Source organism: Vulpes vulpes, chromosome 8 (assembly GCF_048418805.1).
Source record: "Vulpes vulpes isolate BD-2025 chromosome 8, VulVul3, whole genome shotgun sequence".
Taxonomy (NCBI): Eukaryota; Metazoa; Chordata; class Mammalia; order Carnivora; family Canidae; genus Vulpes; species Vulpes vulpes.
Window position 1 is genome coordinate 90,843,554 of NC_132787.1, and position 17,739 is coordinate 90,861,292.

The window sequence follows — 17,739 nt, forward strand, 5'->3', positions numbered from 1 at the left end:
GGGCGCTCCAGCAGCGGCCCGCTAGTGCTGACGCGTATTGGCGGCCCTGCGCCTGCGCACGGAGAGCGCGGGCTCGGCGCGCGTGCGCACTGCGCGACAGCCTGAACTGGTTGGTGGGGGGGGCGGAGATACCGATCCCTGAGTGTCGTTTTGGCAAGTCTCTGGGTTGGAGTTTTGGCAACTCCGAGAGGTGTGAGAGAGGAGCTGGGGATCCTCCTGGCGGCCACGGGACCAGGTTAAATAGCGGCCGGGACAGTGGTCGAAAGCTGGGCGCGGCATGTCCCTGGTGCCGCGGTGCTTAGAGTGAAGCGCGTGGCGATCAGGATGGGCCGGCGCCGGGCGCCAGAGCTGTACCGGGCCCCGTTCCCGTTGTACGCGCTTCAGGTCGACCCCAGCACGGGGCTGCTCATTGCTGCAGGAGGAGGAGGCGCTGCCAAGACGGGCATAAAGAATGGCGTGGTGAGAGCTCAGGGTCACGGGGGCCGGGTCACGCCATGGGCGATGGTGGTAGGTGGTCCCGGGGATGGCCGCGCCTCGAGCTTCAGACCTTGCCCCTCCCCGGTGGGAAGCCCGGGATTTTCCGGCGCCTCAGCGCGAATTTCAGCTGAGAACTTACCAGGAACTCCAAAGTTAGACTAAAAACAGTACACAGCGCCTCTTAAGCAGGAACTTAGGGTTCACCTGAACCTCAGGAGCAGCTCCAGGGGCCATCTCCTGATCTTTTCTGGAGAGGCCGCAAAGACTTGTCCCACTGCTCTCCAGCAGCGGCAAGAGTGCTGCCTTTTGCCTTTAGGCTAGGTTTCCTCACTCCTCTGAGGGTCACTCTATTATTTTGTAAACTGGAGGTATTAATCCCCACCCGGCCTGCTGTACAAATTTGTGCGGTTTGAAAGAAAAGGGAAAGAAGCAAGCAGGCTGGAAAAAACGTTTTAAAGTAGAAAGTGCGGTAACCAAAGGGGTAGGGCTTTAGACTATAGGATGTAAGCTCGTCCTTGGCAAACTTGAGGTGCTCTCTGGGCAGCCCTGAACTTTGTTCATCCTGGTTCCCTCTTCCACAGCACTTTCTACAGCTAGAGCAGATTAATGGGCGCCTTAGTGCCTCCTTGCTACACTCCCATGACACAGAGACACGGGCTACCATGAATTTGGCTCTGGCTGGTAACATCCTTGCTGCAGGGCAGGATGCCCACTGCCAGCTCCTGCGCTTCCAGACCCATCAGCAGAAGGGCAAAACCAAGGTAGAGAAGGCAGGTGAGAAGCTCCCTCATTAGCTTTGGGGAAAGGATTGAATGCATAAGGTCATTTACTTTGGTTTCTAAAAAAGTGGGGCTGGAAGTGGGTTATGGTAGCAGGCAAGAAGCTGGATGTTCACTACTAGGGAAGGGGTCGGTACTACTTACTATAGGAGCCTGGAACCTGGCAGGCTCTTTTTATTGCAGGTTCCAAGGAGCAGGGGCCTCGACAGAGGAAGGGGGCAGCCCCAGTAGAGAAGAAGCCTGGAGCTGAAACCCACCAGGAGGGGATAGAGCTGAGCGTAGAGAATTTGAAAGCCGTGCAGACAGACTTCAGCCCTGATCCGTTTCAGAAAGTTGTATGCTTCAACCACGATAACACACTGCTTGCCACTGGAGGGACAGATGGCTACGTTCGTATCTGGAAGGTGTGGTTTCGGGGATTAGGGAATCAGTGGTTGGTACCAGCAAGGCCAGAATTGTGAGAAACTGAACATGGGTTCTGGGAAACAATGTGAGCAAAGCCTGCACTGAGTGGCAGAAAAAAGGAGGGGTGGGGGATGCTTGCACTCTTACCAGATACCTGGTGTAACCATGGTGATGGTTTGGCTGCAGGTACCCAGCCTAGAGAAAGTTCTGGAGTTCAGAGCCCATGAAGGAGAGATTGAGGACCTGGCTTTGGGGCCTGATGGCAAGGTGAGGAAGTGAGAAGGTGGAGAAAGTAGGGGATTATGCTGCTTGTCCCATAAGTGGATCCCCTAACTGTCCATCCTTGGAATCTTGATTCCTGACTAGTTGGTAACTGTGGGCTGGGACCTTAAGGCCTCCGTGTGGCAGAAGGATCAGCTGGTGACACAGCTGCACTGGCAAGAGAATGGACCCACCTTTTCTAACACGCCTTACCGCTACCAGGCCTGCAGGTGTGAGACCCCAGAGGGTAGCTAAAAGAGGCACAGCCTAGATGTGGTGGGGGAGTGGAAAAAGACTGGGGGGAAGCTGGGAAGGATTGTAGCCTTGGCTTGGCAGGGGACAGGAGGGCACAAACCTCTGGGAAGGGCTGGGCTGGCCCTGGGAGCTGAACAGCTTCTCCCCCGGCCCCCAGGTTTGGGCACGTTCCAGACCAACCTACCAGGCTGCGACTCTTCACGGTACAGATTCCCCACAAGCGTCTGCGCCAGCCCCCACCCTGCTACCTCACAGCCTGGGATGGCTCCACCTTCTTGCCCCTTCGCACCAAGTCCTGTGGTCATGAAGTCATCTCCTGCCTTAGTGTCAGGTGTGAGACAGTGGTGGCTTGACCGGTTGCGGGGTGCCTGGGGGAGCTCGGGAAGGTGTCTGGTCTGAGGCTCTGAAGACCACCCTTCGTGAATGTTGCCGCACAGGCCTCCAGAACAGTGAACACTTTATTGTTTGTTGCAGTGAATCAGGCACCTTCCTAGGCCTGGGCACAGTCACCGGCTCTGTTGCCATCTACATAGCTTTCTCTCTCCAGGTAATGGGTAGAGGTGGTCATGGCCCTGAGGGCTCTTTGGGGTGGGGACTGTAGGCCTGCTTCAATCTAAGCAGGAAGGAGACCCAACTCATAGGGGGAAAGCCATCTGAGGATAGGGAGCATGTTTTCCAGAAGGAATGTTTCCAGCTGGGCCTTCCCTCATTAGTTCTTCTGTCTCCAGCGCCTCTACTATGTGAGGGAAGCTCATGGCATTGTCGTGACGGATGTGGCCTTTCTACCTGAGAAGGGTCGTGGTCCCGAGCTCCTTGGGTTCCATGAAACTGCCCTGTTCTCTGTAGCTGTGGATAGTCGTTGCCAGCTGCATCTGCTGCCCTCACGGAGTGAGTCTTTGGAGTGGGGGGTACCACCCTACCTCTAGCTGCAGCAAAACTTGCTCCTGGAGAATGGGCTACTTGTTTGCAGCCATCTGCCCCCTTCTTGAGTGGTCCTGTTCTTAGGGTTGTGAAGCCCCTTTACTTGCTGACTTCTTTCCTTACCCTCCTGCAGGGAGTGTTCCTGTGTGGTTGCTGCTCCTGCTCTGTGTCGGGCTTATTGTTATGACCATCCTGCTGCTTCAGAGTGTCTTTCCAGGTTTTCTTTAGCCTTTCTGCTCCTAGAGAATCAGGAGCCTGGACACTGCCACCTTCTAGACCAGAGTGGAGGTCTGGACCCCATTGCTTACTCCACCTGGGTCCCCAGTTGGGGTTGCTTCTGATGATACCGATGGGCACTGCCTGCCCTGCCCAGTGAAAACTTGGCTATGGCCCTGTGTGACTCTGAATCCTGGGAACCATTCATTCTTCATCCATGGATCGACCCAGGACAGTGGTGTCTGAAGCCCAGACCACACTCCCTGCATCCTTCCCTCTAACAGAGGCTCCAGAGCTTGTCCTTTCTCCAGAAACATGTGAAGATGCCCAAGAATCCAGAAGTACTGCTGTCCATCACTTGTTCTTTACATGAGCCCCTGGTGTTTGCTAGGGCAAGCCCTGGCCTAGGACTTGCAATCTGGGAAGGAAGGAGCAAAAGGAAGACTCAAGCAATAATCTCTGGGTCCAGCTGGTAACTCTGAACCAGCTAGGCTTACATATACGAGAAGTTCCTGGATGGTCTACTCTAGCTTTGAGGAAAGGGAAAATGAACCTCAGCCCATTCTTCAGGAAAAGTTGATATTTAATAAATAAGTGAAGATGGAATTAAGACCCCATTGGTACTCCTGTTAGCTCTTGCCTCCCTCAGAGCATGAGAGATCCCTGAGTTTGAGCAGCTCCACTGGATGCTGGAAGATGGCTTTGGCATACTGATGCAAGAGACGGTTCATGTAGCAGTGTTGCCAGGGGAACAGCCCTTCCAGGAAGCCAATGTGGCCACCCCGGGCTGTGATAAGCAGTGCGACATGGGGAGAGTGTTGGGCAGCCTGTAGCGGAAGGGCTTGGGGAGAGGTTGGAGAGGAGGTCAGGAACCCTGACCTTTCCTGAGAGCCCAGGCTCTCTCCATTTGTACCTCATGGCCCGTTTTCCCCAGGGCCTATAAAACATCCAGATTCAGGGTGCTCACCATGGACTGGGGAGAAGGGGTCATCAGCTGCATTGAGACAGAGCACAGGTGTCTGGATGGCATCTACCTTGGTTCTCGGGCTTGCTGTTTGGTAGTAGGTAACACAGTCTTGATATCCAAAGGCCACAGTTGTGTAGCGCTCATCGAACTGGCGGATTGTGCGGGCCTGCCCGTGGTAGAGAGTGGGGTAGGCTAGGATGAGGATAGGCAGTAAGAAGATCTTGAACACTTTTGGGCATGGGGTAGTGGTTAAAAGACTATACCTGTAGCACGAAGTCTACGTTCACCACCTTTTCCATCACCTTTCTATTTCTGCAAAAGAGTTCATAGAGGTTTGACTCTCCTGGACCTGACCCTGTCTTATCTCATGAGTGAGCAAGCCCAGATAGAGAACTGACCTGAGCATTGGGAGAACCTGGTATGTCTGCCATCCCACCCTGTCTGCTGCCTCTTCCCACTTGCCAAACCCTACCGGTTCACAATGTGGCAGAGCTCAGTAGTGAGGCGCTGATTGAAGAGCAGTGAGTTGAGTGGGGTCTCCAGGGAGCGAGTGGTCTCAGAGGAATCCCAGCATGCAGATAGAGTCAGTGCCGCCACTAGCCCAGAAGCCTGCCCTGTTTGTGCCAGGTGATTCAGCACTAGTATCCTGAAGGATGGACCAGGGGCCATGAAAGGGGTTTGCATTAGTGAGTGGGGACAGAGGCGAGGGGAGAGGACATGGAGGAGGAAACAAGACTGGGCCTTCAGGTCAAGCCCAGGCAAACTTTACCCTCCAAGAGAGATGCCCACAGCCAACAGTGGAGCTCGGGGGTAGTGGTGCTTTATGTGTTTCACAACTATCTCCAGATCTTCAGTATTGCCAGCAGAAAAGGCCCTGTGGGTCTGAGGCAAACCAGATCATTGGGTAGGGAGGGGGGCCCTGGCCAGAAGGCAGAAAGATGGAAGGGTTCAAGTGATGGAAGGGACATGGAAGAAAGATAGGTAGGTAGAGCCCCAGGACCAAGGATCTCCTAAGGGAGTGGGGTGAAGGGCTATGATGAGGAAGGAGGGTACTCACCAGCAGTTCTTCCCCACGGCAGCCCCGGTTATTAAATACAACAGCTCTGTGGCACACACAGGTACATCTCAGCGAAACCCTCCCTAGAAATCCCGCTCCCTTTCTGGTAGCCTTCAGAAAGACCCCAGTCAGAAGGTGCCCTTCATAGAGTGCCTTCTCCCCACAGGTATCAGGGTCTTCATTGACCTCCCCATTACAAGTTCTCAGACACCACCCACTTCCTCTGGACTTGGCCCCTTCTTACCTATAGCCATCCCTCAGAGCTTGGTTAACTAGTTGCAAGATATAGGAGTCCTGGCTACTGCCTGTGATACCAGGAAGCAGTAATACAATGGGCTGGGTAGTAGGGTCAGGGCCCGGACTCCTGTCGTGCTGGCAAGCCCAGTCTAGCAGGAACTGGCCTCCATCTGGAGTTTGGAGGACTTCACTGTGGTTTTGGAGAAAAGGGCACACAAAGATACTATTAGGGACACTATGTACTTCAAAAAGTTTACCTCTCTTCCCCCACAACTCCCAGACCTTCCCACTGGCATCCTTTGAGGTTATACATTATGCAAGACATTAAGATCATAACGAAATGTGGGGCACCTGGGTGACTCAAATCGGTTAAATGTCTGCCTTTAGGTCAAGTCATGATCCCAGGGTCCTGGGATTGAGCCCCAAGCCCCAGGTCGAGCCCCAAGCCTGCTGAGCAGGGAGCCTGCTTCTCCCTCTGCCCCTTCCTGTGCTTGTGCTTTCTCTAAAGTAAGTAAATAAAAAATTAAAAGACCATAACAAAGTATAAGGGACATAAAAGATGAAATATTACCTCATGGTTGAGCAATTAAATAGCCCTTTCATACAGCCACTCTCATTGTTATTCCCAAAACACCAGGATAGATGGGGCAAAGATTACCTTCAATTTAAAAGAGATACACAGGATTCCCCTGTAGTTGCAGCCTCATGTTTATCCCTCAGTCCCTTCTTACCTCCAGTAAGCGACTGGAGGCTGAGGCTGCACTAAGACTCGGAAGATGGTTTGTAGCCGCCCCTCAAAACACCACAGCGTAGGGTAGAACATCTCCAGAGTGACTGGACAGTGTTGCTCCAGGAAGGCCAGAAACCAGGACCCAGTCACCAGCTGAGGCTTCTGCAACCACAACACAGTCAGCCTCACTCCCCTGGTGTTTGCACGGCCAGTGAGGCACCCGATGCCAGAGTGACCCCTCTCTGGAGGCCAGCCTCTGGTGGTAAGAAATCTAGCAAACCTTGGTCGGAATGGCCAGGTCACTTCTGTGAATGTAGTCCAGCTAGAGCCCTGAGGAACAAGAGTTTGGAGTGCTACCTCCCCAGCCTGACTCTGAACAGACTCCGTAGCAGCTGACCAGTGCCGACTCCTGCTCAGCCTATCCATGCCCTAAACCCATTTTGGAAAGAGGAGATAATTGGAAAGAGCAGCTACCAGCTGACTCCCAAGTAGAAAGGGTTGGCATCCTGGTCAAAGGTTGAAGAAGTATAGCCCTCTCATTCATTCTGTGGCTTTTGCCCTGCAGTTGAATGATCCACACTGGCATTTTCCTAAGACTAGCTGTGGCCATGCTGGCTCCTGGTTTTAGCACCACGTATTGCCACATATTCTCATTCCCTATCACGCGCTCACTGCTGAAGGTCCTCTACCACAGGTCCTCATTTTCTTATTCATGGGACCCCTGTGGTTAGAGCATATTCCAAAGGAGGAATAGTCCCAATGGGAACAGATTTTTCTTTCATGCCAGCCAAAGGGAAGGTGGCAGAGATAGAATGGCAGGGACAGACGTGTCAGTGGGGGGTTGGCCCTGACTTTCAGCCCCTCTGCTTGGTTCTTCTGGATGCACAAGTGAATGAGAGGGCCCAGCCACATAGGTTTATGAAAGAGGGGTATGCTGTAGAAAGCTAAAAGGCCTCAGCCTCAAGAAATAGAAATTGCATTTCTGTTGCAGGTCCTAAGGAACCTGGCTACCAGATTCCTATGTCTTCTGCAGTCTCAGTACTCAAAAAAGGCTAGGTAAATTATGAACTAGAGAGGCTAAGTTGGTAGTACAACTCTTGTAAGATGTGACTCATACCCTGCTCCTTAAGCCCTGGAATGATGAGGCTTGTGATTCATTGTGTGCTGTGTGCAGGTACGAGGCTTAGCCCAGCCTTATGAAATAGGATATTTTATAAATGAAGAAACTATGGCTCAGATTAAGTTGTTTGTCCAAAGTCACACAGCAAGCAAGAGGCAGAGCAGAATTCCCAATTACAGTGTTACCACCAATATTAGTAGGTAAAATTTGTTGAGGGCTCATGTTTCAAGCATTGTGCTAAGCACTTTACATGATTATATCCTGTGATTTTCTTTCTTTTTTTAAAAAAATATTTATTCATTCATAGAGACAGAGAGAGAGGCAGAGACACAGGCAGAGGGAGAAGCAGGCTCCATGCACAGAGCCTGACATGGGACTCAATCCAGGGTCTCCAGGATCACGCCCTGGGCTGCAGGCGGCACTAAACCGCTGCGCCACCGGGGCTACCCCTGTAATTTTCTTTCACAACAGCTTTTTGACATAGATCATGAGATCCCCTGTGGGAACAGGTTTGAATATTGAATAAGTTATCAAGGTCATGAAGCTTGCCAAAGACAGCAAGAGGTGTCAAATGGCAGAGGTGGGATTCAAACCCAGGTCTGACTGTAGCTTGTACTCTGTCACTGTACTATATTGCCAGGATTTTGAGTTGTTATCAGTTTATGGAATCCTTGATCAAACAGCTTAGCAGTGTAGAACAAATTAGGTCACAGATTAATTTCATTTTAGCTCTAGTAAGGAGTTTCTTGACTCATTCTTGAGAATTAGTAATATGCCACTGGTCTCTCTAGATGAATCCATACTAGTCCATTACCATTTTGGACAATCCAAACTCCTCAGGACTTTCAGAATGCACTTTTCCTGCATTTTAACCATAATTTTGGAAGTTAAGGAAGGGCTTGGAGTATAAAGAAGGGGCATACTTGACTTCTTTGTGGCTGGTTGCAAGCAAAGGAAAATGTTTAGTTAAGGACAGCTCTGTCTGAAATGACCAACTTTCAAAATCAGGCATAGAAGGTAAGATTTATAGGGTACTATGAGGTTTGGATCTTTTGTTTCAGTAAGGCCAGCTTAATGTGAATGTAGAAAGCTCTGAAAATAGAGAAAAGTCTAGGTAACATTTAAATTCCCCATAGATCTTTTTTTTTAAGGGTTTGGATCAATAGGTTTTCTATTGGACTCAGTTATCTAGAACAGTCTAATGAAGGTTAAGAGATGTAGATTTTTCTGGATATGTAAATTATGTATTTTATCTAAATTACAGAGAAAATTTCCCAAGGTCATCAAAATCAACCTCTTCAGACTTTCCCATTGTGCCGTATTTACATGGAGAGCCTAGAGATTAAAACAGGGTAGAATGACCAACAGGGTTTTCCATTAGTCCTGAGCTGGGCAGAGAACCTCCACCAGCCTTTAAGAGAAGCAGGACCCTACTAAGCCGATGGGGTGGTGGGAGTTACCCAGAACCACACAGGTCCCTGGTTCCTTTATTCAGTGAAGCTAGTGAGAAACTGGGCTAGACTGCCTTCTTAGAAGAGGAAAGCCTCTCCCTGACACCTCAGGATGCCTTCCACCCAGCCCTTCCCCAAATGTTTGGTCCCACATCATAGGGACCAACAGCCCTCCCGTGCCTGAAAGGCCCAACTGGCACGGGGAGCACATGGGATGCAGAGAATCTAGGCAGGCAAGAACCGACTCTCCGTTAGATGATCATAGCAAAGCAGAACCCTGCTGGAGCACGCGGCAGGGCTGGTGGTGGAATAGGGGCATCAAATTAAACCTGCTGCAGGACGCCCAATCGTGCTGCCTCCCACAGAGGGCTCGAGCAAGGGCCAGTCACCAGCTGAAGTCACCAGCCCGGAGCATCCTAAACCCGCCGGCCAGAGCTCTGAACCCGCACCCACCTGGGGCACACATCTCCAGTAATAGCCCAAGTAGAGGGTGGCGCCAAGGACTAAAAGCAGAGAGAAGGGCTCTGTCCAGGTGACATTCGGAGGGCTCTGGAAGGAGCTCGGCATCCTGGGCGGCTGGGTTCCGACTCCCAAGTTCTTGACTGGCCCCAGCGCCTGGCCCCGCGGGTCACACGCCATTGGACCGCCTGTGCGGGCCTGGTCCGGGCCCCGCCCACCGCCGCGGCGGGCGTGGCGAGGGCCGCTGCCGGGACCCCGCCGGACGCCGAGCCGAGCCGAGCCGAGCCGAGCCGAGTCACCTGCAAATGGCCACCGCGCCCGTCGCCGCCCGGGTCGCGCGCCCGCGCGCCTCCTGCTTCCGCCTCGCGGTCACCGGCGGTGCCGCCCCCTGCAAGGGCTGGCGGCCTCCCCCGCAGCCGCCATCTTGGTGGGAGGTGCCTCCGCGCCCCTCTCGAGCCCTGCCCGGCCGCGCGGCCTCGGCGGCAGCCTGCTCCGGTCCCCCAGCTACCCAGCCACTGGCTCACAGGACGCAGCCACCCAGGGCAGCATTCCACACAGAGTCACACACGCAGGGGCACCCGGGTGGTTCAGTGGTTGAGCGACTGCCTTCACCTAGGTCGTGACCCCGGGGTCCTGGGATCAAGTCCTGCATCAGGCTGCCCGAAGGGAGCCTGCTTCTCCCTCTATGTCCCTGCCTCTCTGTCTCTCATTAGTAAATAAATAAAATATTTTTTAAAAATCAACACAGGTTAGAGTCACTCACACAGTGTCATCCTACACTGTTCCATATAATCCCTGTCAAGTACAACATGTGTACTCATCACCCACTTTGTACCAGGCACTTGGGATACCCGGGGGTTGCCGTTCCCTGTCATCACTGGAATGTGGAAACAAATATGTAATCGAATAGAGCAGTGGTTCTCAAACTCGGTTGAAGATTAGAATCATCTGGAGTTTTATTTTTTATTTTTTTTCATCTGGAGTTTTAAGAACTCCCAGGGCCCAGGCCTCACACACACACCCCCACCATAGTTGGTCTGGCAGAGAAGCCTAGGTGTCAATAAAACAGGAGTTCTCTGGAAGATCCCAACATATAGTCAGGGTCGAATCCCTGCCATAGGGCATGGGGCTAGGTAAGGGAAGTACAGCTGCAGTGGGAGCACTGAGGAGGGTGCCCAAACTCCCTGGGTCAGAGAAAGTGTACCCAGATGTTAGATGATGATACATTTAAGGTGAAATAAAAAAAAGGAGTAGAAGTTTCCCAGGCCATGGAGAGGTAGGGAGAGAATAGTTCCAGGAGCAGAAACGGCATAAGCAAAAGCCTGGATATAAGAGGCTTTTTTTTTTTTTTTTTTTTTTTAAGATTTTACTTATTTATTCATGAGAGACACACACAGAGAGGCAGAGACACAGGCAGAGGGAGAAGCAGGCTCCATGCAGGAGCCCGATGTGGGACTCCATCCCAGGATCCCAGGATCACAACCTGAGCCAAAGGCAGACGCTCAACTGCTGAGCCACCCAGGCATCCCTATAAGAGGCTTCTTAAAGGAACCAAAAGAAATCTGTTGTGTCTGGAGCATATGAGATGGTCAAGAATCAGGCTGTGAGCAGCTACATAAAGGAAGTTAGAATTTAAACTAGGAGTGGAGGAAAGCCACCAAAGCGTTTTAAGAAAGAGTGGGCAATGTGGCCAGAATTGTATTTTCAGAAGAATCATTCAGGCAGTATGGAGAATGGATTGGAGGAGGATGAGAATGGAAACAGGCCAGTTAGGCCTTTAAGAGAAATTTGGTATGGCAGACGGCTGCCTAGACTAGAGGAAGTTCTAAAGAGGAGTGAAGATCTTTAAGATCGGAGGCAAGATTGATAGGACTTGGTGGTGGGTTGGATGTCAGAGGAGAAGGAGAAGTTGTGAAGGCCTCCCAGGTTTCTGACTGTATGACTCAGGGATGCATGGCAGTGCCAGTTCCTGGGATAAGGGAACTGGGGAAGAGGAAGGTTTGAGGAGGAGGAGGATATGTTCTGACTTAGCTGCATAGAGGTTAGCGTGCTAGTAGGTGTCCTAATTTGTTTTCTTAGATTATGTATTTGTCTATTTAACATCCATTAATCACGGGGCCAAACTAACAGCCAAAGTTGACATCTCATTTGCAATCCAGAGCCCATACTCTGAGCTGCTCCTTTATCTAATTCTCACTCAACAAACCAGTATTTCCCCTGTCCTAAATCAGCCCAGGTCAGGTATCAGATAACTAGGAACAGTCCCTATGTCCCAAAGTCTGCCTGAATGACTCAAACTAGCCAATCCTAAACTGTCTACCTTGCCTTGACTTACCTTTCGCACTTAATAAAGGTTGTAGCCTATGCCTTTCCTCCTTGTTCCTTTCTTTTTTTCTTTGCAATGATTTTATTTATTTCTTCATGAGAGACACAGTGGGAGAGGCAGAGACATAGGCAGAGGGAGGAGCAGGCTCCCTTTGGGGACCCCGAAGTGAGACATGATCCCAGGACTCAGGATCATGCCTTGAGCCAAAGGTAGACACTCAACCACTAAGCCACCAAGGTGCCGCCCACCCCTACCCCCTTGTTCCTTTCTGCCCACTACCTTGGGCTTCCCCCTGTCATCCTATGTAGTGAGCTGTGTCTCTTATTTCTAGGGGAACTGTAACATTAAAATTTTCTTTCAATGGCATTGGCCTCTCCATGTCGTCACTCAGTCACCTTTATAAATTAAAATCTAGGCACAAATTAGAGTATGTCAATTCCTTAAGTGGTCTGGAGCTTGGAGATTGGAATTTGAGATTTCGTAGTCATCAGCATTTAAATGATATATTAGTTTGCAGTACTGCCATAACCAAGTACTATGTGCTGGCTGTCTTAAACAACAGAAGTTTTATTGTCTTACATTTCTGGAGGCTGGAAGTCCAGAGTTGAGAAAGATCCGTTCCTTTTGACAGCTGTGAGGAAGCATCTGTTCCATGCCTCTTCTCTAGCTTCCGTAGCTTATGGGCAATCTTTGGCATTCCTTGGCATGTCGAAGCTTCATTCCAATCTCTGCCTGCATCTTCGCATGCTGTGTGTGTGTACGGACACCAGTCATACCGGAGTGGAGTGGACCAACATGGCCTCATTTTCACTAATTATACCTGCAACAACCCTATTTCCACATAAAGTCACATTCTGAGGTATTGGGGATTAGGATGGCAACATATAATTTTTGAGGGGTTCAATCCCAACCATAACAGATAGTGATGGAAGCTACATGAATAGACGAATATGTGAGCAGATGAGGAGGGAGGAGAGAGCCCAGAGGAACTCTGACAGATAACAAAAATGAAGAAGAAATGCCGAGACAAAGAATGGTGTTGCCGAAACCAGTAGAAACCATAATTCCAAAAGACAGAATCCAGCAGTGTCTACCATAGGAAGGAAGACAGGGTGACCTTGATGAAAGTCTGTTTGTTGTGATAGATGCTGATGGGAAGGAGCTGATGGAGAGGGAGAAGTTGAAGATTCTGGAGAGGTAAGTTATTCCTTTAAAGAGCTAAGACCTTGGGCCAGTGCGTGAGGATGTAGTCTGAAACATCCATAACAAAAACATTACATTGTAACAAAAGTAGACTAGCTCCATTTTGACCGCAAAGCTGCACTCCGTGCTAGTCAAGGACCGCCACCATCGCCCTTAAGATGATCCTTTTCCCAGCCCCCTTCCCAACCGTGCCTCATTGGGAGCCACTTCTCAGTGATGCCCGCGGCCACAGCCACACACAATGACACCTTCCCTGGAAGCCGGCAGTCACCACTGTGCCTTGAGCATCACAGACGACTCAGGAAGAGGTCCACCAGATACCCTGACACGTGTGCCACTCGTTATCCTCTCCTGTCTCACACCCGGACAGTCATTCACACACTGGCCATACCCTCTCAAGGCCATCTTGTCGCTCTGGATACAGGGTCCCATACGCCTACTGTCACAAGTGCCTCATAGGACAGCCACAGCCACCCCAGTCACCATCACAGTGAGTTAGCGTTGTCTTGTCCTGCACATCTGGGGGCCAGCAGGCAGCGGCACCGGCAGCGGCACCACCGCTGGACATGCTTCCCATAGCCACCAGCGTCACCACCTGCCCGCCGTCTCTGTGTCTCTGTCTGTCTCTGTCTCTCTCCCCAGACACACACACGCGCGCACGCACGCTCACCCCGCGCCGGGACCGGGACCGCGGGGACGACGGCCGCCGGGGCTGCGGAAGGCGGCGGCCCTGCCCGCGCCCGCTGGCGCTGCGGACTCTGCCCGGGCCAGGGCGGCGGCCGGCCGGAGGGCGACGTGGAGCGGCCACGTGGAGCGGCCCGCGGGGGGGAGGACCCGGCGGCGGCGAGCCGAGGCGCGGCCAGCGCACAGCCTCAGCCGCCGCGAAGCCAGACCCCAGCCCTCGCCGCGCCGCCGCAGGTGGGTCCGCGCTCCGCCCCGGGGCGGCCGGGCACCGGGCACCGGGCACCGGGCTGGGCGGGCGGGGGGCGGGGGGCCGGCGCCGCCACCGGAGCCCGCGGGGACGCGCGGGTCTCGGGGCGGACCGCGGGCGGGGGCGCCCTCCCGGCCCCCGGCCCCCGGGCTGCGGAGGCCGTCCCTCTGCGTGACCCCTGCGGCAGGAGGGGGTTCCCCTGGAGACCAGGTAGAGGGAGGGGCCGGAGAGAATCCTGAGCTCCCAGGTGTGATGAGGGGGGCTCACCATTGCCCACCGCCTTTCCCTCCAGTGGCTCCTTTGTCGCTCTGACATCCTGGGAGGGAGGTTGGGGGCCGGCAGGAGTTTCATCCTCATTTGGCAGATGAAGAAAAGGGGGGCTGGGGAGGGGCCCCAGGTTATCGCCCAGCTGGAAGTGGCAGGGTGGAGACCAGCTCTCAGGTGTGGGACCTTTTTGGCTGTAGAAGCTCTCTCTCTTCTTCTTTTTTTTTTTTGGTGGGGGGGAAGATGGTGTCTTGGGAGGCAGAGGGGGCCACCAGAGGGATAAGTGAAAGGTTAGGATTTGGTTCAAAATAATTTTTGGACAGTTAGACTCAGCCAGAAATGGAATGGCTGCCCTATGAGGTGCTAGACTCCTGGCCTGGAAAGTTAAGCAAGCCGGAATGGCCATTGATGCTGTGGAAGAAAGTTTTGCACTGGACAGGAAGCTACCCAAGATCAAAGGCCTCTGCTGCATCCTAGATTCTCTGGAAGTACTCAAATGCCTGTCATTCAACCTGCATGATCCCATTGCATCTTCCCCAGGCCCTTACAAGACAGATACTGTTACCCCAGGCCCAGAGAGAGTGAGACACCCACCCGGATCACACTTTCAGGACTGGGAGGCAGGATTTGATCAGAGGTCTCATGCCAGGAGGGCTCTCTTCCCATGTGCTGGTGCACTGGCTTGAAGCAATCCAAGGCCTGAGAGTCACTGCAAATGTGAGTGTATGAATGTGAGTGTGTGTGAAGGATGTGAATAACTATTGAATTACATCATAACTGTTAACTATGACTTGTGGCTTTCAGGTGGTCTGAGGATAAATTACATTTGTGGGCATTACAGTTATAGGAGATGATTAGGAAGTGGTTCATAATGGCTTTATTTCTGCTGCTTGCAAAAACTTTTGTAAATGCTGAGAAATGTCTTAAGGGTGAACAAATCACATTACACCAACCTCATTACACATTACTCAGGTGCCTTTAAGCTTGACTTTCTTTAAACAGTAGAGGTGGATCACCTGTACCAAAAAGGACAGTTAGGGGATCCCTGGGTGGCGCAGTGGTTTGGCGCCTGCCTTTGGCCCAGGGTGCGATCCTGGAGACCCAGGATCGAATCCCACGTCGGGCTCCTGGTGCATGGAGCCTGCTTCTCCCTCTGCCTGTGTCTCTGCCTCTCTCTCTCTCTCTATGTGACTGTAATAAATAAATAAAAATTTTAAAAAAATTAAAAAAAAAACCAAACAAACAAAAAGGACAGTTAGAAGCATAACTTAAGAGAATATTATTTAGATGGCATTAATAGTCCACATACAGTTATTTAAGCTTGTGACATGAACTGTGACCAGAGTGCTCAGGTTGTCAGGAGGGCCCAGGGTATTCCAGGTAGAGGGTAAATCAGCTTGGGCAAGAGCCCTGAAAAGTAAAAGTGAGAAGTATGTTGGGAGACTCCAGTAACCCTTCTGTTTGAAGCCAAGTGTTAATGTAATGGAGCCCCAGAAGATGAATATAAAATGGTAACCTCATAGCTGATTATACAAGGCCTTGAATGCCCAGCTGAGGACTCTGGACTGTAATAGAAATTGGGAGCCATTGAAGATTTTGTGGCAGTAGCATTCTAGCTAAGGAAGATTAATGTGGGGACGGAGGGTTCTTTTTTTTTTTTTAAGATTTATTTATTTATTTGAGAAAGAGAGAGAGCAAAGGGAGGAGCAGAGGGAAAAGGAGAGAGAGAATCTCAAATAGTCTTCATGCTCAGGACATGGGGCTCAATCTCACCACCCCAAGATCATGACCTGATCCAAAACCAAGAACCAGCTGCTTAACCAACTGAGCTACCCAGGCACCCCTGAAGGGTTCCTTAAATGGAGAAGCTACCAGAGGCAAGGACAAGAAAGATGCTACTACATTAATTTGTGCAAGAAGGAATTCATTATGTACTTACTATCCATTGTAATTGTGTGAGGTGAGTTCTGTTATTATCTCATTGTGTGGATAAAGTAACTGAAGTTCAATGAGGATAATTAACTTACCCAATTAACAGCCTGTGGTGGGGCTGGTCCCAAAGCTCTGTTCTCTGTCCACCATACATACTTTATAGTTGTATACATGTGATGGATGCGTAGGACCAAGAGGAGAATAATGGTAATTCATGTAGGCAGGGTTCAGGATCAGATACATGCTTTCAGGGCCTAGGGCAAGAACAAGATTAAGAATTTCAAGATGGTGGAATCCTTGGGTGGCTCAGCGGTTCAGCGCTGCCTTCGGCCCAGGGCATGATTCTGGAGTCCCGGGATCAAGTCCCACGTTGGGCTCCCGGCATGGAGCCTGCTTTTCTCTCTGCCTGTGTCTTTGCCTCTCTCTCTCTCTCTCTCTCTCTCTCTCTCCCTCTGTGTCTCTCATGAATAAATAAATCAAATCTTAAAAAAAAAAAAAAAGAATTTCAAGATGATGATGGGGTGCCTGGCTGGCTCAGTCGGTAGAACATGAGACTCTCAATGTCAGGGTCATGAGTTCAAGCCCCACACTGTGCGTGGAGCCTACTTAATTAAAAAAAAAAGGAGAAAGAATTTCAAGATGCTGACAGCAGAGCATTACACTAAGCCAAGAACCCCTCTGAGAGGTGGGCTCCGTGTGACTACTACCCAGTCACACACAGTTCTGATTACTAAGACAACAACCATCTTAAAACTTAGTGGCTGGAAACAATAACATGGATTTGTTCATGAGCGTGCAGTCTTGAAATTCTTTCTCCTTCCAGACTTCTTCCATGGTGGCTCAGGGCTCCAGAGGTGCATATCGGCCTGTGGGGAGATGAGAGAGAAGCAGAGCCAGGTATAAGCTATGTCACCTTTTATGACATACACCTGGAAGTCATGTAGCTGTATTTCAGCTATTCATTAGAAGTGAGTGGCTAAGTCCAGATCGCATACATGGAAAGGCAAATTGGACTTGGTCCTTTGTGGAAAGAAGTGTCAACCAATTTGTGGACCTGTTTTGCAAACCAGCACATTTGGCCTAATGAGTGAGTGGATTAGCGGGATCTGAGGGGTGCTTCCCCTTTATGCCGGAATTGCTACTACCAGAGAGTCCTCTTTTAAAAGGCACCTGCTAGTGCATGATCACACATGAAGCCCAGATAATAGGTTTTGGCAGCTCTGAGGGATTTAAATTACTCCAGTCCCTCCAGTAGGCGCAGGTCCTGGCAGTGAACAGATGGGGTGGCAGTGCAGAAAACAATCTGAGGGTATCCAGTGGGGAGACCAGGAGGGTGGGTATGTGTGAAGCCACTGCAGAGGAATCCAGGAAAATTTCCAGAGGGAAAAAGGCATTATTGGATGACCAGGCACTGTGCAGAATGTGTAGGATGTGTAAAATCGAAACCCACACCCCATGAGAGATGCTCTCGTCTGCCTTAGGTTGCAGATGGAGAACCTGAAGCACAGAAGTCCCACAGCTACTGCGTTTCAGAGCTGGAGTTTGGATTCAGGTGGCTTGGGGCTTCGGGCCCGGACCTACCCTTCACCTTTGGGCTGTGCCACCTCATCCTTAGGAAGTCTGTGTTTCTCTTTCTCCCAATCATTATCTAACATTTGTATCTTTCCTTTATTTTATGTTTGCAAGCTTTAAGGAACTACAAGGATAAGTAATTCTACTTTGTATTATCATCTCACTTATAAGATAGT

At 51.1% G+C, this 17,739-nt stretch overlaps 3 protein-coding genes across 9 annotated transcripts in view; 2 read left to right on the forward strand and 1 right to left on the reverse strand.

The window, feature by feature from the left end:
• PREB (prolactin regulatory element binding) lies at positions 1 to 3,920 on the forward strand. 2 transcript variants are annotated; one of them, XM_025983922.2, is made up of 9 exons: positions 1 to 459; positions 1,059 to 1,251; positions 1,440 to 1,660; positions 1,848 to 1,928; positions 2,028 to 2,152; positions 2,335 to 2,508; positions 2,652 to 2,724; positions 2,906 to 3,065; positions 3,232 to 3,920. In XM_025983922.2, exons 1-9 carry the CDS (start codon positions 325 to 327, stop codon positions 3,324 to 3,326), a joined length of 1,257 nt encoding a protein of 418 aa, XP_025839707.1. In that variant the 5' UTR covers positions 1 to 324; the 3' UTR covers positions 3,327 to 3,920. The 2 variants fall into 2 exon arrangements, with proteins under 2 accessions (XP_025839707.1, XP_025839708.1); XM_025983923.2 differs by lacking the exon at positions 2,906 to 3,065 and having other exon boundaries at positions 49 to 459; positions 3,232 to 3,285.
• Positions 2,618 to 13,663, reverse strand: ABHD1 (abhydrolase domain containing 1). 5 transcript variants are annotated; one of them, XM_072767452.1, is made up of 10 exons: positions 13,535 to 13,663; positions 12,241 to 12,408; positions 6,307 to 6,467; positions 5,583 to 5,765; positions 5,339 to 5,384; positions 5,051 to 5,163; positions 4,754 to 4,927; positions 4,545 to 4,593; positions 4,282 to 4,447; positions 3,880 to 4,155 (listed from the first exon to the last, which is right to left on the reverse strand). In XM_072767452.1, the coding sequence occupies exons 2-10, from the start codon at positions 12,313 to 12,315 to the stop codon at positions 3,944 to 3,946; spliced, it is 1,179 nt and encodes a 392-aa protein (XP_072623553.1). In that variant the 5' UTR covers positions 12,316 to 12,408; positions 13,535 to 13,663; the 3' UTR covers positions 3,880 to 3,943. The 5 variants fall into 5 exon arrangements, with proteins under 5 accessions (XP_025839706.2, XP_072623553.1, XP_025839705.2 ...); XM_025983921.2 differs by lacking the exons at positions 12,241 to 12,408; positions 13,535 to 13,663 and adding an exon at positions 9,330 to 9,697 and having other exon boundaries at positions 2,618 to 4,155; XM_025983920.2 differs by lacking the exons at positions 12,241 to 12,408; positions 13,535 to 13,663 and having other exon boundaries at positions 6,307 to 6,801.
• The window catches only part of CGREF1 (cell growth regulator with EF-hand domain 1), a 15,783-nt gene continuing 11,186 nt past the window's right edge, over positions 13,143 to 17,739 (forward strand). Inside the window, exons 1-2 of one of the 2 annotated variants that reach the window (XM_072767455.1) lie at positions 13,642 to 13,782; positions 14,600 to 14,776. Coding sequence is in view for 1 of the 2 variants with exons in the window: in XM_072767454.1 (XP_072623555.1) it covers positions 13,431 to 13,782 (352 nt within the window). In the remaining variant the exon portion in view is untranslated. Of the gene's footprint in view, positions 13,783 to 14,599; positions 14,777 to 17,739 lie in introns of both variants that reach the window. The other variant, XM_072767454.1, reaches the window with a different exon arrangement.

Bases quoted from the DNA above. Each gene is read 5' to 3' on its own strand.
- PREB (XM_025983922.2), top strand. From the start codon at position 325: ATGGGCCGGCGCCGGGCGCCAGAGCTGTACCGGGCCCCGTTCCCGTTG. The intron at 1,661-1,847 runs GTGTGGTTTCGG...GTTTGGCTGCAG, and splicing joins GCTACGTTCGTATCTGGAAG to GTACCCAGCCTAGAGAAAGT. The intron at 2,509-2,651 runs GTGTGAGACAGT...TGTTTGTTGCAG, and splicing joins ATCTCCTGCCTTAGTGTCAG to TGAATCAGGCACCTTCCTAG.
- ABHD1 (XM_025983920.2), bottom strand. From the start codon at position 6,731: ATGGATAGGCTGAGCAGGAGTCGGCACTGGTCAGCTGCTACGGAGTCT. The intron at 5,385-5,582 runs GTAAGAAGGGGC...TGTGTGCCACAG, and splicing joins GCTCTGAGGGATGGCTATAG to AGCTGTTGTATTTAATAACC. The intron at 5,164-5,338 runs GTGAGTACCCTC...GGTTTGCCTCAG, and splicing joins GCCGTGGGGAAGAACTGCTG to ACCCACAGGGCCTTTTCTGC.